At 38.7% G+C, this 13,237-nt stretch overlaps 8 protein-coding genes across 8 annotated transcripts; 5 read left to right on the forward strand and 3 right to left on the reverse strand. All coding sequences in view use genetic code 12, as the record gives it.

Annotated features, from left to right (window-relative positions):
• Positions 1–368: 368 nt before the first annotated feature.
• CPAR2_807510 (uncharacterized protein) lies at positions 369–536 on the forward strand (the record flags this gene model as incomplete). The annotated part of the gene is made up of 1 exon (XM_036808660.1): positions 369–536. One exon carries the CDS (start codon positions 369–371, stop codon positions 534–536), a length of 168 nt encoding a protein of 55 aa, XP_036665374.1.
• A 1,280-nt stretch (positions 537–1,816) lies between these two features.
• On the forward strand, positions 1,817–3,613 carry CPAR2_807520 (uncharacterized protein; the record flags this gene model as incomplete). The annotated part of the gene is made up of 1 exon (XM_036808661.1): positions 1,817–3,613. The coding sequence occupies one exon, from the start codon at positions 1,817–1,819 to the stop codon at positions 3,611–3,613; it is 1,797 nt and encodes a 598-aa protein (XP_036665375.1).
• A 1,382-nt stretch (positions 3,614–4,995) lies between these two features.
• CPAR2_807530 (uncharacterized protein) lies at positions 4,996–7,575 on the forward strand (the record flags this gene model as incomplete). Its single annotated transcript, XM_036808662.1, has 2 exons — positions 4,996–5,588; positions 6,477–7,575. 2 exons carry the CDS (start codon positions 4,996–4,998, stop codon positions 7,573–7,575), a joined length of 1,692 nt encoding a protein of 563 aa, XP_036665376.1.
• A 303-nt stretch (positions 7,576–7,878) lies between these two features.
• Positions 7,879–8,937, forward strand: CPAR2_807540 (mitochondrial 37S ribosomal protein mS43; the record flags this gene model as incomplete). The annotated part of the gene is made up of 1 exon (XM_036808663.1): positions 7,879–8,937. The coding sequence occupies one exon, from the start codon at positions 7,879–7,881 to the stop codon at positions 8,935–8,937; it is 1,059 nt and encodes a 352-aa protein (XP_036665377.1).
• Positions 8,938–9,023: 86 nt separating this feature from the next.
• On the reverse strand, positions 9,024–10,508 carry DBP5 (ATP-dependent RNA helicase; the record flags this gene model as incomplete). Its single annotated transcript, XM_036808664.1, has 1 exon — positions 9,024–10,508. The coding sequence occupies one exon, from the start codon at positions 10,506–10,508 to the stop codon at positions 9,024–9,026; it is 1,485 nt and encodes a 494-aa protein (XP_036665378.1).
• Positions 10,509–10,783: 275 nt separating this feature from the next.
• Positions 10,784–11,493, reverse strand: RPS15 (40S ribosomal protein uS19; the record flags this gene model as incomplete). The annotated part of the gene is made up of 2 exons (XM_036808665.1): positions 10,784–11,199; positions 11,481–11,493. 2 exons carry the CDS (start codon positions 11,491–11,493, stop codon positions 10,784–10,786), a joined length of 429 nt encoding a protein of 142 aa, XP_036665379.1.
• A 347-nt stretch (positions 11,494–11,840) lies between these two features.
• RPP2B (ribosomal protein P2) lies at positions 11,841–12,179 on the forward strand (the record flags this gene model as incomplete). Its single annotated transcript, XM_036808666.1, has 1 exon — positions 11,841–12,179. One exon carries the CDS (start codon positions 11,841–11,843, stop codon positions 12,177–12,179), a length of 339 nt encoding a protein of 112 aa, XP_036665380.1.
• An 85-nt stretch (positions 12,180–12,264) lies between these two features.
• CPAR2_807580 (uncharacterized protein) lies at positions 12,265–13,029 on the reverse strand (the record flags this gene model as incomplete). The annotated part of the gene is made up of 1 exon (XM_036808667.1): positions 12,265–13,029. The coding sequence occupies one exon, from the start codon at positions 13,027–13,029 to the stop codon at positions 12,265–12,267; it is 765 nt and encodes a 254-aa protein (XP_036665381.1).
• Positions 13,030–13,237: the final 208 nt, after the last annotated feature.

Below are 13,237 nucleotides of genomic sequence, written 5' to 3' on the forward strand. Positions count from 1 at the left end.
CTGATGTGCACACAAAAGGTAAACAATGTTTTCCTGTATATAAATATCAATATAAGTTGATTAAAATTTCCCTAATGAACAACAAAAAAATTAGAAATGAATTCAACGAAACCATCGAGAGAATACAAGTTTGCTGGATTACACACATATAAGTGCCCCTTCGTCCATTCGCCAATTCGAGTCAACAACCTCTTACTACTCGATAGAAGTTCCATTGCTGAAACCAATTGACACACATAGAAAAAGATACATTATATACACGTTGTTCTTACCGTAACCTCCGCTAAGACACAAGCTAGCTTTACTCAAGACTGCCCGTTTTACATTACCAGTTAGACTCAAACTCCATAAAATATAAATAGTAAACCATGGATTCAGAAAAGATTGTTGCTATTATCCTTGCCATTTTCTTACCACCATTGGCCGTTTTCATGAAGGATGGTTTGGGACCTTCCTTTTGGTTGAATTGTTTGCTCTGTATCTTTGTTTGGTTCCCAGGTATTTTACACGCCTTATACGTTGTTCTTAAAGATTGATTTTTGTTTGAAGAAATATACAATAATTACTTTGGAAAATGCGCTAAAAAAGTAGTCGTTCCTGTGACACTGCCTAGCTCCGGAGAGTGGCATCGCCCTCAGAGAACGCTTTGTAGACAATCTCTGTTCTGGAAGAATCACGGAATTGTTGAAAGTGAATGGCTTGACGTTGACTTGATGTACGTCACTTTTGTACAACGTGAAGAGGACAAAAGCCACATCAGTCCGTGGTTAAGCCGCTGTCATTATGCAACGAGCCATTGCTTCAGGTTAAAAAGCAGTGTGAAGCCCATTCTTGGTATCTCCTTCGCCTACTAGACCCCACTTTGATTAAAGGCTGCGAAAAAACTTCTTGAAGTCTACAGTAAGGGGAGATCGACAGGAACTCTAGTGGCTCCATCAGATATAGAAAATTGTGCATATTGCATCTCAGAACACAGATAGTCCTACCGGAGAACTCTAAGGACACAATATTGCAAAAAAGCTTTTGAAGTACCAAGAGATGGAGTGTTAGAACCCTCATCGTGGGTTTTTTGTGTATTTGATTGTACAGAAGAATCTGAATTGTACGTGTGTACGTTTTACATCCTTCTCTTGACCAATCAAATCTTGTCATTCCATTGACTTTTATCTCTGTTACGTAATATGTTACTAACTCATTCTTTATTTTGTGTAAAAAAGCATATCTCGATCTTGAAAGAATTTTGTGATACACGGTGAAAAATTTCTCGACCTAAGTTTGTAGTGTTATCATAACTATATTGATATGATATAAGTGTGTTGCTAGACACACTGGACTTGAAAATCAGTCAGCAATAAAGGGAATGGTGATAAAGATTTTTTTTTTCCATATCAGATAAAACCTTGATCAAGAAAATAAGATAACACGGCCCCTTAATGGAGTTGGAAAAGCAAGGCATAGCATGCTACACAGCATCTCGTTTTCGCCAAAAAAAGATTCAACAGCGTCATTGTCTGGGAAGTTCGTCGAATCGCCTTAATCTAGTTGTGGTATGCACTACCGAGGAGTTCTGGCCGCCTCAAATTTCGGTCTTATCATAAATTGCCAATAATTACACAAAATTGGTTGATTGATTAACTAACAACATCCAAAAGATAATCTTAATCAAACTTCGTTTGCTATTGTGACAGATGGTCAGTTGTTGATATAAAGAGTGCAAAAAGATATATATCCCCCTTATTTAAACTTCCTAAAAGAGAGAGCTTCCTCAAAAATACATACCACGATGTTGGAAACAAGTACCCGATCGTCTAATACTATGGTCACGTCACCATCTCATCACTCACCAGCACCAACCAACAAAGTTGGAACCAGGAGGAAATCACTGATTGTAATTACTCCCTCGCAAATTTTATGCGGCACGTTTGATGGCCATAGCCGTCTCACAAATTCATTCGGCACTGGAGCCACAACGCCCTCAAGTGAAGAAAAAGGTCATGATCCATTAAAAGATCCTAATCGCAAGAATCTCGATTTGGAGGAGCTTCCACCATTTTCGTTTCTGAAGAAGCCCATAGATGACAGGAGATGTTGTGAGGGAGAGATAAAACTGAATATCACTACCGTCATAGGTGGCAATACATCAAGAACTCAAAGCAGATCAATCACCCCAAGGCAATCACAAATTTCACTTTTGTGCCAACCACAACAACAGCAACAACAACAACCAGAGATCATACTACCTGATGATTATGATGAGAGGATACGGTTTCCACAAATGAGTAGTCATTACATATATGAGAATAAACCAGAGGCCAATCGCAGTGAATCATTTGAGACAGTAGTGCAAAGCCAAGAGAAGTATTCTATCAATGAAAATGCTCCTAACGAGGATGTGGAATACACCCCAGCTGTTTTTGATATCAATCAACCAACTAGACGCTACTCCACTCCGAATCAAATCGTATCCAAAAACGATGAGACTAAACTACTTGAGGAATTTACCCGTAATAATTGCATTTATGAAGTTAAACAAGATCAGTTCTTTACTCACCAGATTTGCTCTGACAATGAGAATAGCACGTCACAGTGTGAGGAAAGGAATTGCCCTAGACTTAAGAATCAACCAAGTTTTCCCAAGGTGCATCATCGAAAAGACTCTAACCAGAAATTAAACCAAGTGTATCAAATGAAGAAACCAATGATGACGCCAGCAGTTCTACGAGTGGAGCCTCAGAAACAACATCATCAGGTACAACTCCAATCACAGCAGCAACAACAAGCTTTATACGTGAAGCAGCACAGAGCTACTTCTTCAACTTACACAGTTTTCACCATAAATGAACATAACATCAATATATCCAACGAGCCAACACACAAACATTGGCAATCCAATAGTGCAACCGATGCGTGCATGGCTTGTCTTCGACCGTTTCATAGTCCTCTCGTTACAATGATTTATGATGTTCCAAGGAGACATCATTGTCGGTTTTGTGGGTTGGTCTTTTGCAAGCTGTGTTTGGATATAGGAAGCGGTAGTGATGAATGTTCAATGTCGTCTTCATCGTCGTCGTTTACCCCCACATCAATATCTTTTTCGTCAACAACTACCGCGTCGTCGATTACACCTGTGGCAAAATCAGAAAGGGGAAGCAACCCAGTAATGACTCCGATTATAGATAAGAATGCCAACTTTGTTGTGCCGATTGCATCAGCAACAGCGACAGCTAGTGGGATCTTCTCCTCAGCTCACACTACAAAGACATGTCATAAATGTACGGCCCTTTATGAGACACTAGTTATTGAAATCAGCAAACCAGCAAATATTGCAAGTTTGCTAAATAAAGTCGACACAGAGCTGACCAAGATTGATTCCTGTGTTGCTGTTGTTGAGAATCCCTATCTCAATGATGCCAAATTATTTGACTATGAAATTACAACACACGCGTTCAAGCGATTGAGTATACGTAGTGTTACAAAAAGAGGTGATGCTAGAAGAAGTAATGGTGGTGTCGAAGTGGATGATTTAGGTGCTCAACCAGATGATGATGATGATGAACGAAAAATGAGCGTTGTTGGCGAAATGCCAACCGATTGGACTTGGAGTTCATTTTGAAGAGAGAGCAAGTCTGATGCACTATGTGTTGAAACTGTAGCTCCACATACTACCCATTCCAAACGGACCGGTTTCTATGAGCTTGTAATAATCGCCTCTATCTCTCCCCCCACGTTCGAATCAACTATAGCTGCTCGTTATGGCAATACTGTTGATGGTCCAACTACAATCAATATCGTGAAAATGTATTGCGTTGCAATAAAACAAAATAACAACCCTACAATTATATAACGTCTTACGTAATATTTAACAATATAGAAATTAATTTTCGAGACTGACGCGTCATGTCACAAAGTTAAATTTCCAAATTTCATATTTCACTAGTGCAATTTTGACCCAATCTGGTTAAAATTTTCTCTCTCTAATTGACATAGTTGTCAAAATTGAAACAAAGACAGGCGTTTTTAAACTACCATCAAGCGAAAAACAAGTTTAGTTTTGTTGGAGGTATGGGTAAAAGATTTGTGTGTGAAAATTGAAGCATAGGTCTAGATTCAATTTGTCCCAAAAGAAAAAAAAAATAAGAACCCCCCCCTATTTAAAGCGCGTAACGTTCTAAAATAACTGAACGGCTATCACTAGATGCTTTGTTGCGAAAGGTGGCGTTAATTGGGTAGATCTGCGCACAGGGTGCTTTATTTCCAGCTCGAATGTTACTAAATTGTGCTCAATGAAGTGAGGTATCTATTAAGCCAAAGTGTAATGGGCACACAAGAGCGACTGTAGAGTCTCCAGAAACATCACCTACAGCAAAAGTAACCCCGCCGTCATAGACAGTATCTGAAGCTTTAACAGTGTGCCTCCCCTGTTTACATTCGTGAATTGCATTTATACAGAGTCAATTGGCGTTCGTTAGATTAACTACATCCCGGTCCCTCTTCCTCTATTTTGGATAAACTAGACAGAATTTTTCTAGTTGTAATCGTTGATAGATACTGATTGAACACACGGTGGGTTTTCTTTTGAATGTATTACTGCATACGAACTTTTGCTTTCACAATTGAGTTAAAGCTTAAACAAAATTTAAAAATAATAAACAATACAATGAAACAAAATTATATAATTTTTTTTTTTTTCTTCGTCTGTTTTTGAAATCTGCTAATCCTTTTTTCTTCAAGATCCAATTTTCAGTTTCCAACATTACACGTCTGATTCATCGTTCTTAGTCATCAAGTGGTAATCAGATAGATCATTAAAGGTTCAACGTTACTAGGTTGAGACTATAGGGAATCAGAAATTTACTCGCCACCTTCCACTATATAATCCTGCAACACCAGTAGATAATATTTTTGACTCCACATCAAAGTATCCCTCAACAACAACACCTTATCAATCAAAAAAACTGTATCATATTCTACACCCTTCTCCCTTGAACACAACGGATGTATCAACAACCAAATCACTCCTACTCGTCAAGCGACTCATTGCGCAGATTGTCGTCCAATAACCCATTCAGACAATACCAGCCATCTCCAGCACCGGTACAACCTCAGTCTTCACTGCTGCTGCTTCAGATACCGCAACATGGATTAGGCTACCAGAATACAAACAACAGTCATAACAGTATACTAGCCAAGCATTATGCTCACAGCCCTCGTAAGGCATCAACCTTGAGTAACCAATCAACATCATCAGCTCATTTTGATGAGTGGGTAGCTAAGAATAGACAGTTTGTCGATGGTAGTGATGATGATGAAGAGCTATATGGTGAAGCAGAAACTGATTCACAAGTCAGCCCCAACAAGATTCTTAGTTATTATCAAAATAATAACGCATCATTAGATAGCAATATTGGTGGTTATGGTAAGAATGCTAGAAGATATAGTAGAATCAACAGTGGCGGTAGTTCCAACGGTCAGGGGTCACATTTCATTGGCAATTTTAGTGACCATCGTCCAAGCAATGGCTATTCTAGGCCAATAAAGCCGCAAACTATAAGATCAGATAGTGACTCAAGTGTTAGCTATTCCAACAGGTATGTACTAGTTCTTACTAACTGTTTTTTCTGTCTAGCGTTTGTTTATGAGAGAAAAAGAATCACACCAGTGGGTTGAATGAAAGAAGTCGATTGGTAAAAGTTGTGCCTACCCCCTATCCCCTGCCCCCCCCCCCCTCACCGAGTGCTACAAAATCGGCTACTAAGGAAGCTCACGCGACCTGATATTTCTCAATGTTAACTCCGGTCGATCCAGAAAATGTGTCAACTCGTTCCTGTTTTTTCTTTGCGTCTGTGGAGTCTTTTTTGTTTTGAAATGCATAGCCACAAATGGGCGATTCTATTTTCATTTTCGTTCATTGTTATCTTTTTTTCCTTCCGACCCATTCGACGCATTTGTTCGGCACTTAATTGACAGGAGAGAGAGTGAGTGAAAGAGAACGGACAGAAGAAAATAATAATTAAAAAAAAAAAAAAAAAAAAAGACAAAAAAGGGGGGCGCGGCACATTTATTGCGTACATGGTGCATATAAAACTTACACTTGCTATTTTACAGTTTAAGCCATCCAAAGTAACAGGAAATCAGTGGTGGGCTGCTTTTCGTCTTCAATCATTTTCCACATTATAAAGGCACTGGTTTCAAATCCGACTGCAGCAATCTTACTCTGGTTGTGCTTTGTTTCCAATGGGAATTTTGTGATTTTACAAAAAAAAAAAAAAGGAAGAAGAAGAAAAAAAAACCAAAACAGAAAAATAAAACATCAACAGAATACAATCAATTATCCTTTTCTTTTGATAGAGAAACCTTTTATTGGAAAGAACGATACTTCAAAGGCAATCAATTTCTTTCTTCAACATCAAGGGCATAAACAAACGCAAGACTACACTTTTGTTAACACATAGATACTAACTATATATCTCTTTCAGAGCCATGAAGTCAAACAACCCATTCGTTAGTGAACCTGAGGAACAATTTGTAAGTCAACATCAAATTCACCGCGAACGCGAGCCGCAGTTTTCCCCACCTAGACATTCAAATACACCACCAGCACGTCCACCAAAGCCACCGGCAGGTGATGATTTCGCACCGCCATCTTATGAAGAAGCTGCAGGCCCGGAGGCAGCAAAGAGGGAGTACAGAAGAGAAAAAGAACCAGGTTCGTCGTCACATTCGTCATCAACCAGACAACATCGCTCGCACTCTGATTCACGTCATCACAGAAGCCATCGCAAATCATCCTCGTCACGTCCACACAAGTCGTCAAGTTCAAGAAACAAGTCACCTAGTAAGCGTAAATCAGAAGCAGTACCAGCTAAAAATATGGATACTATTGATAAATTAGACGTCACTGGATTCTTTGGAGGTGGGTTCCACCATGATGGGCCATTTGATGCTTGTACTCCACACAGAAACAAGAATGTAAAGAAAGCTCCAGTCATGGCTTTCCCTGCTGATGGACCTAACAACTCCATTGCTGGTGGAAGCAATTTTGACAAGGATCAACAAATGAACCTTGCTTTCGGTTATGATGATGTTGATGACAGCAAACTCGATGGTGAAAGAAGCAAGCTCAAGGGTGATGGTAAAGAAGCTGTGCCTGTGATCAAAACCAATAGAGTTTCAAATGACCCACAAACAAGTATCTACACTCCAAAACAGAATCCCTCAGTCATCAATTTTGACTCAACTCAAAAAGCAGAACCAGTTCATGGATCCACCACAGCTGGTTTGGGCTCTACTACGTTTCTTGATGGAGCACCTGCACCACGAGGTGCCGACGACTTTTTGGCGCCACCAAATGGAGGCTTGGGCCGGAAAAAGTCGTTGGTGCAACGTTTGAAAGGTAATGGATCATCGAACAGTTCGAGAAGAAACTCGAATGATGACAGACACAGCGGGGAGAACGTTAGAAGAGGCTCATTGAATGCGTTGGATATCGATACTGGCAATGATGACGATTTGAAGCCACCTGGAGGAGGCAATTCATTAATCAGAAGAGTCAAGAGTTTAAAGGTTAGGAGGTGAAGATGCTTGGAAGATCTTTTGCCAGAGAAATATTATAGACATTCGAGCCGCCTCCCCTTTTATTCACATCAGACCATCCGTTAGCTATTTATGACATTTCGTTAAAGCTTTAGCTTTTCTTTATAAAGAATACCCCCTCCTTTTCCCTAGTTTATCATGTATGAGTTTTATATTGTATAGGTTATTTTGTTATTAATTAAGAGATTGTGAGAGAAAAAGTGAAGAAAAAAAATAAAAACTTGAACAAGGAAAAAAAAATTGCAACAGAAGACGTCACCACCACAAGTAAAAGCTTTTACACTTATGATTCAAAGAGGTCTAAGGATCAAAAGGGCACCGGCGGTACTACATTCTACCAGGCTGATATCCGGCTCATTTGCACTTCCAGTTAACAAGACTCTTGAAGTTTTGAAAGCCACAAATGCCAACTTTGATGGTCTCTTTTCTCATTCAGCTTTGGATCAATTATGGTTCAAACAAGGTAATCAGTTGATCCAGAATTTGAACCAGTATTTGATTCAAGCGACAAATTTGGAGGATAAACCGTATACTTTACCTGAACTTGTTGCTGCCACCATCAACAAACCTGACTTATATCATATACACAAGAATGCTTCCAAATTGCATAATCTTCAACAATATTTTGAAAACTTACGACCTTTACAACAACAGGGGGGGTTCTTTGAGGTTGTTAGACCAAATGCCCTGAGTTTATTGGAAACTCCACAAGGTGCATCTTTTGGCAATGTGCCCACTGATGAAGTTTTACTCGACTGGATAAATCATTCTTTTGGTTCTGTGGTTGAGTTTCGTACATTGTTGATCAACACGGCAAAAGCCATCAAGGGAGATGGATCAGTTTGGTTAGTTGCTGAGCTGACAATTGGACAAAATTATTTGAACAGGGGTTCAAATAATGCAGCTATTTCGGGATTCACTTCAACGCCAGCATTTCATAATTTGGCCATTGTTGTGACTTATAATGGTGGTACTATTGATGATTCAGAAAGGTCTGGCCAAATTAAACGTATGAAGAGCATGTTGCAAGGTGAAATCGAAGATGGAGCTAAAGTTGAGGAAGAACTTGAGGAAGGTGAAGCCCAGCAAGAAAAATCTATAAATGAATCCGATGTAGCGGGTGCTTTAAAGTTGGGAACTGTTGAAGAGGCTGAATTGGAAACATCTTATTTGAACAAGAAATTGATTCCTGCATTATCTATTGATGCATCACCAAGAACTTATTTATTGGATTATGGGGTTTTTGGTAAACAGAAATACTTGGAAAACTGTTGGGAATGCATTGATTGGGATGTTGTGTTGAGAAGATTGCCCAAAAGATCAAAACAAGCAATCTCCGTGTAAATAGAGTTGATCTAAAGAGGACCTTTTATACAAAAAAAAAAAAGAACAATTAGTTGTCTCTATTAGATGTAGCAGCTGGCTAATATTTATTTACTCTTGATGACTTTGGTTACAATTTCTTCAACTTCATCCCAGTCATCAGTTGGCACTCTAGTCATCTCAATACCTCCGAAATACTCTTGAATGGCTTGTAAAACTTTCAAGTCATGTTCACTAGCAACGAATGAAACCGATACACCAACTCTACCAAACCTACCAGTTCTTCCAATTCTGTGCAAATAAGTTGAAGGATCAGCTTCTCTCTTAGGTCCCATTACTGGTAAATCGTAATTCACCACCATTGAAACCGAGGCAATATCAATACCTCTAGCAAGAACATTTGTTGTAATCAACACTTTTGATCTACCTTCTCTAAAATCATCAATCAAACGATCACGGTCATTTGCATCCAAACTACCATGTAACAACGAAACCTTGTGTCCTTCTTGCTTCATCTTGTGCCATAATTTCTCCGAGGTGTCTTTTCTTTCAACAAAAATGATTGAAGAGCCAATTGTCAACAATCCATATAATTCACATAAAACTTCAAATTTATGATCTTCCGAACGACAATCCATATACAACTGCTTGATACCGGCAACATTTAACTCTTCTTGTTTTAATTCTAAGGAATTTGCATTGGGGACAAATCTTTCAGCATACTTTCTCACATCAGCGGGGAAGGTTGCACTAAACAACACTAATTGAGTAGACTTTGGTACTCTTTTTCTAAGCCTAATACATTGATCACCCAAGTTTTGTGCATCCAACATATTATCAGCCTCATCAAGTACAAAAACCTTGAGGTTACTAATGTTAATCAATCGTCTATTAACCAAGTCATTAACCAATCCGGGAGTTCCAACAATGATCTGAGCATGTACTGCTTGTCCTCTAGGTACCAGTTCGGGTACGACCAATTGCGTAGTGATGGATGAAAACTTGCCCATGGTAGTTATAACTTCCATTGTTTGTCTTGCCAATTCTCTTGTTGGTGCTAAGCATATTGCTTGTGGTTCTTTAATATTTTCATCGACACGAGACAACATTGTCAACGAAAATGCTGCTGTCTTACCTGTACCTGATTGCGATTGTCCAATCATATTTTTTGGTGGATCAGAAATCAACAATGGCAATGCCTTTTCTTGAATTTTAGAAGGTTTGTTGAATTTCATAGCGTACAACCCCTTGAGTAATTCCGGCTTGAGACCTAGTTCGTCAAATGATTTGACTGAATATAATGGTGAGTTTGGATCGGCTTGTAAATCAGCTAATTTGACTTGAACTTCATATTGACTGGTTATTAAATTGGATTCCTCTGGCTCGGATTTGTCTTTTTTGTCACTAGAGTCGGTTGATTCAGCACCGGCTGTATCGTTGGTAGCCGAAGTCTTACTTTCAGTGGACTTCTCTGCTTTTGATAAAGCGTCATCAACTTTCGATTCTTTCTTTTTGTCTTCTGATTTAGTCAATGAAAGACTAGAAAGTAATTCTGAGGCATCAGCATCAACTCTCTTTGTATCTATAGACATGATTGGTGTGTAAGGAGCTACGATGTTGGGAGAGATGTTTTCAAACACTGATTTTTTTGTCGACTAAAATTTCATCGCACGTTGGATCAATTATGATGATCTACAAAATATATCCCGCCAGATATCATGTTTACTTAGTTTGTGTTGATTAAAACCCCTATTGACTATAAATTACAAAGTTTTAAAAAGGAAGAAAGTAATGAATCGCTTTTAGTCGAACGATACACTAACTTTTCGAGGAAAGAATGGCTCGCCGCAGTATATTGACAACCCTCTTATCTCAATGGCATGAATCTGGATGAAGCGTTACCTGCTCTACCGTGTCTAACTGGAGTGTATGAAATTGAGAATTCACCCAAGTAGTGGCCAACCATTTCTGGTTTGATTTCAACAGTATTGAAAACTTTACCATTGTAAACACCAACAACGGAACCAATCATTTCTGGAACAACAATCATGTTTCTCAAGTGAGTCTTGACAACAGCTGGTCTTTCGTTTGGTTCAGTAGCAGCTCTGGCAGCTCTCAATTTTTTGATAAGACCCATTGGTTTGGAGTCTAAACCTCTAGAAAATCTTCTTCTTACTCTAGCACCACACAATTTGGTGAATTCTTCGGTTGGCATTTCAACCAAGTCTTTTAAATCAACACCCTTGAAGGAGAATTGCTTGAATGTTCTCTTCTTTTTTTCAGCTAAAAAAAAAAATAGTTAGTACTCAAGTTTTACGTTGACTGGGAAATGCAGTGACTCATGGGTGGTAGTGATTGTGGTGGTGAAGTATCAAGCAAATCTTCTAGATGGATCGCTGTAAGAAGCTTGATTCTGATACGAATATGCATTGCGATATATTATTCCGAACCTGTTATGTGTTCAATCTATTCTATCATGTCTCACTGAAATGCTTCCCCTCAGGGTCCACTATTGATTCATTTCTCCTCGTCATATAATCACAATCGTTTGGGTATAAACATACTTGCGTCAACCATGTTCTATGCTGTCGTTGTTGGTACTATCAATTAAAGGAGGTTTCTCTGAAATTTCAAAAATTAAAAATCTTTTTCTCTCACCCAAACTCGCAATGTCAGTTTAGGCACACGTAGTAAGTACTGCACATAAAGCAAAATCATGATAAATGTTTTAGCCCTATATGTTTTCACGTGCATCTCGTATTGTAAATCTAACATATGCCCTAATCCACAAACTCCAAAGAAAAAAAAGTGTGAAAAATATCACCAAACAGGAAACCACACAATTTCGTCTTTTTAACCAAGCCAAAGGATAGTCTGCATAACTCTATTTGCTTAAAAGTGATTATTCTACTCATCATACAAAAATGAAATACTTAGCTGCTTACTTATTATTGGTCCAAGGTGGTAACGCCTCCCCATCTGCTTCAGACATCTCCTCATTGTTGGAATCCGTTGGTGTTGAAGTTGAAGAATCAAGATTATCTACCTTGTTGAAAGACTTGGAAGGTAAAGACATCAACGAGTTGATTGCTGAAGGTAACACCAAATTGGCCTCAGTTCCATCTGGTGGTGCTGCTGTTGCTTCCGGTTCTGGTGCTTCTGGTGCCGCTGCTGGTGGTGCTGCTGAAGAAGCTAAGGAAGAAGCCAAGGAAGAAGAAAAGGAAGAATCTGATGATGACATGGGTTTCGGTTTATTCGATTAAGGGAAAAGAAAGTAATGTACTAGTATATATACATGAACATAATCAATTAATGAATAATAGAACTGAAATTATAATTGTAGCCAGTTTATGAATTTTGCAAATCGCTCAAGCTTGACTTGTAAGCCATCTTTTCAATAAGAATTCTAAACCTGTCGATCTCAACTTGTATATTGCCGAGCTGCGCATGTCGGTTGTTCACGTTGGTGTCAATTGTGTCGTTCCTCATACTAAACGTTTCATTTAACTTTGTATTCAACTCTCGTAGGTATTCCGTTTTATCAAAGTTGTATCGCAAGGCGGTATCCAATGAAATCAACTCGTTTCTAAGATTGGTGTAAACTTGCAACAACTTATATGTGTCAACCTGTTTGACATTGCCATCAAGCTTTCTGTGTAACTGACGTGCCCCATCGTGATCCAGTATTATTAAATATCTTGGCTCTGGTAGCTCATGAACAATCTCTTTCAAGTTTTGAAGCTTCAATTTCATTTCATCTTTAGATAGACAGTCGAAGCACGATATGTCAAACCCTTGTAGTGTGTGGTAAACTTTAAATACTTGCTGATTCACTTTGCTGTATTTTTGGGACTCAGAGTCCAAAACTTTCTGTATTATTTCATTGTTTCTCAGAGGTGTAAATCTTTCGTCGTACTGCGCAGTCAAAGAAGAATTGACAGTGTCGAGTATGTTTTGTAATTGAACTTCGCTTATATTGTTGTTTTCATCAGCATTCGCTGGACTTGATAATGTCTCGACAAGGGATTCATCAATGACTAATGGGCATTTTAGTACATCCAATTGATGATTTAGTATGTCTGCTAAGTCTGAGTCTGATTGATGCAGTTGCATGGAAGGGGCTATCTCATCACACTAAACTTGTTTGACTTCAAAGTTCGCATTTGTCAAATAGTAAGATTTTTTTCTATTTTTGTGCAATACTTATTAGTTGTGTGTCAATCGCTACTAATCGCACATGTCGACCAGATCAAAACCCTTCGTGACTATAATGTTTGGTTCGGTATTGATTTACATTTGATATTGTATAAGATAATTGTCA

This window comes from Candida parapsilosis, contig 005807 (assembly GCF_000182765.1).
Source record: "Candida parapsilosis strain CDC317 annotated contig 005807".
In the NCBI taxonomy this organism is placed as follows: Eukaryota; Fungi; Ascomycota; class Pichiomycetes; order Serinales; family Debaryomycetaceae; genus Lodderomyces; species Lodderomyces parapsilosis.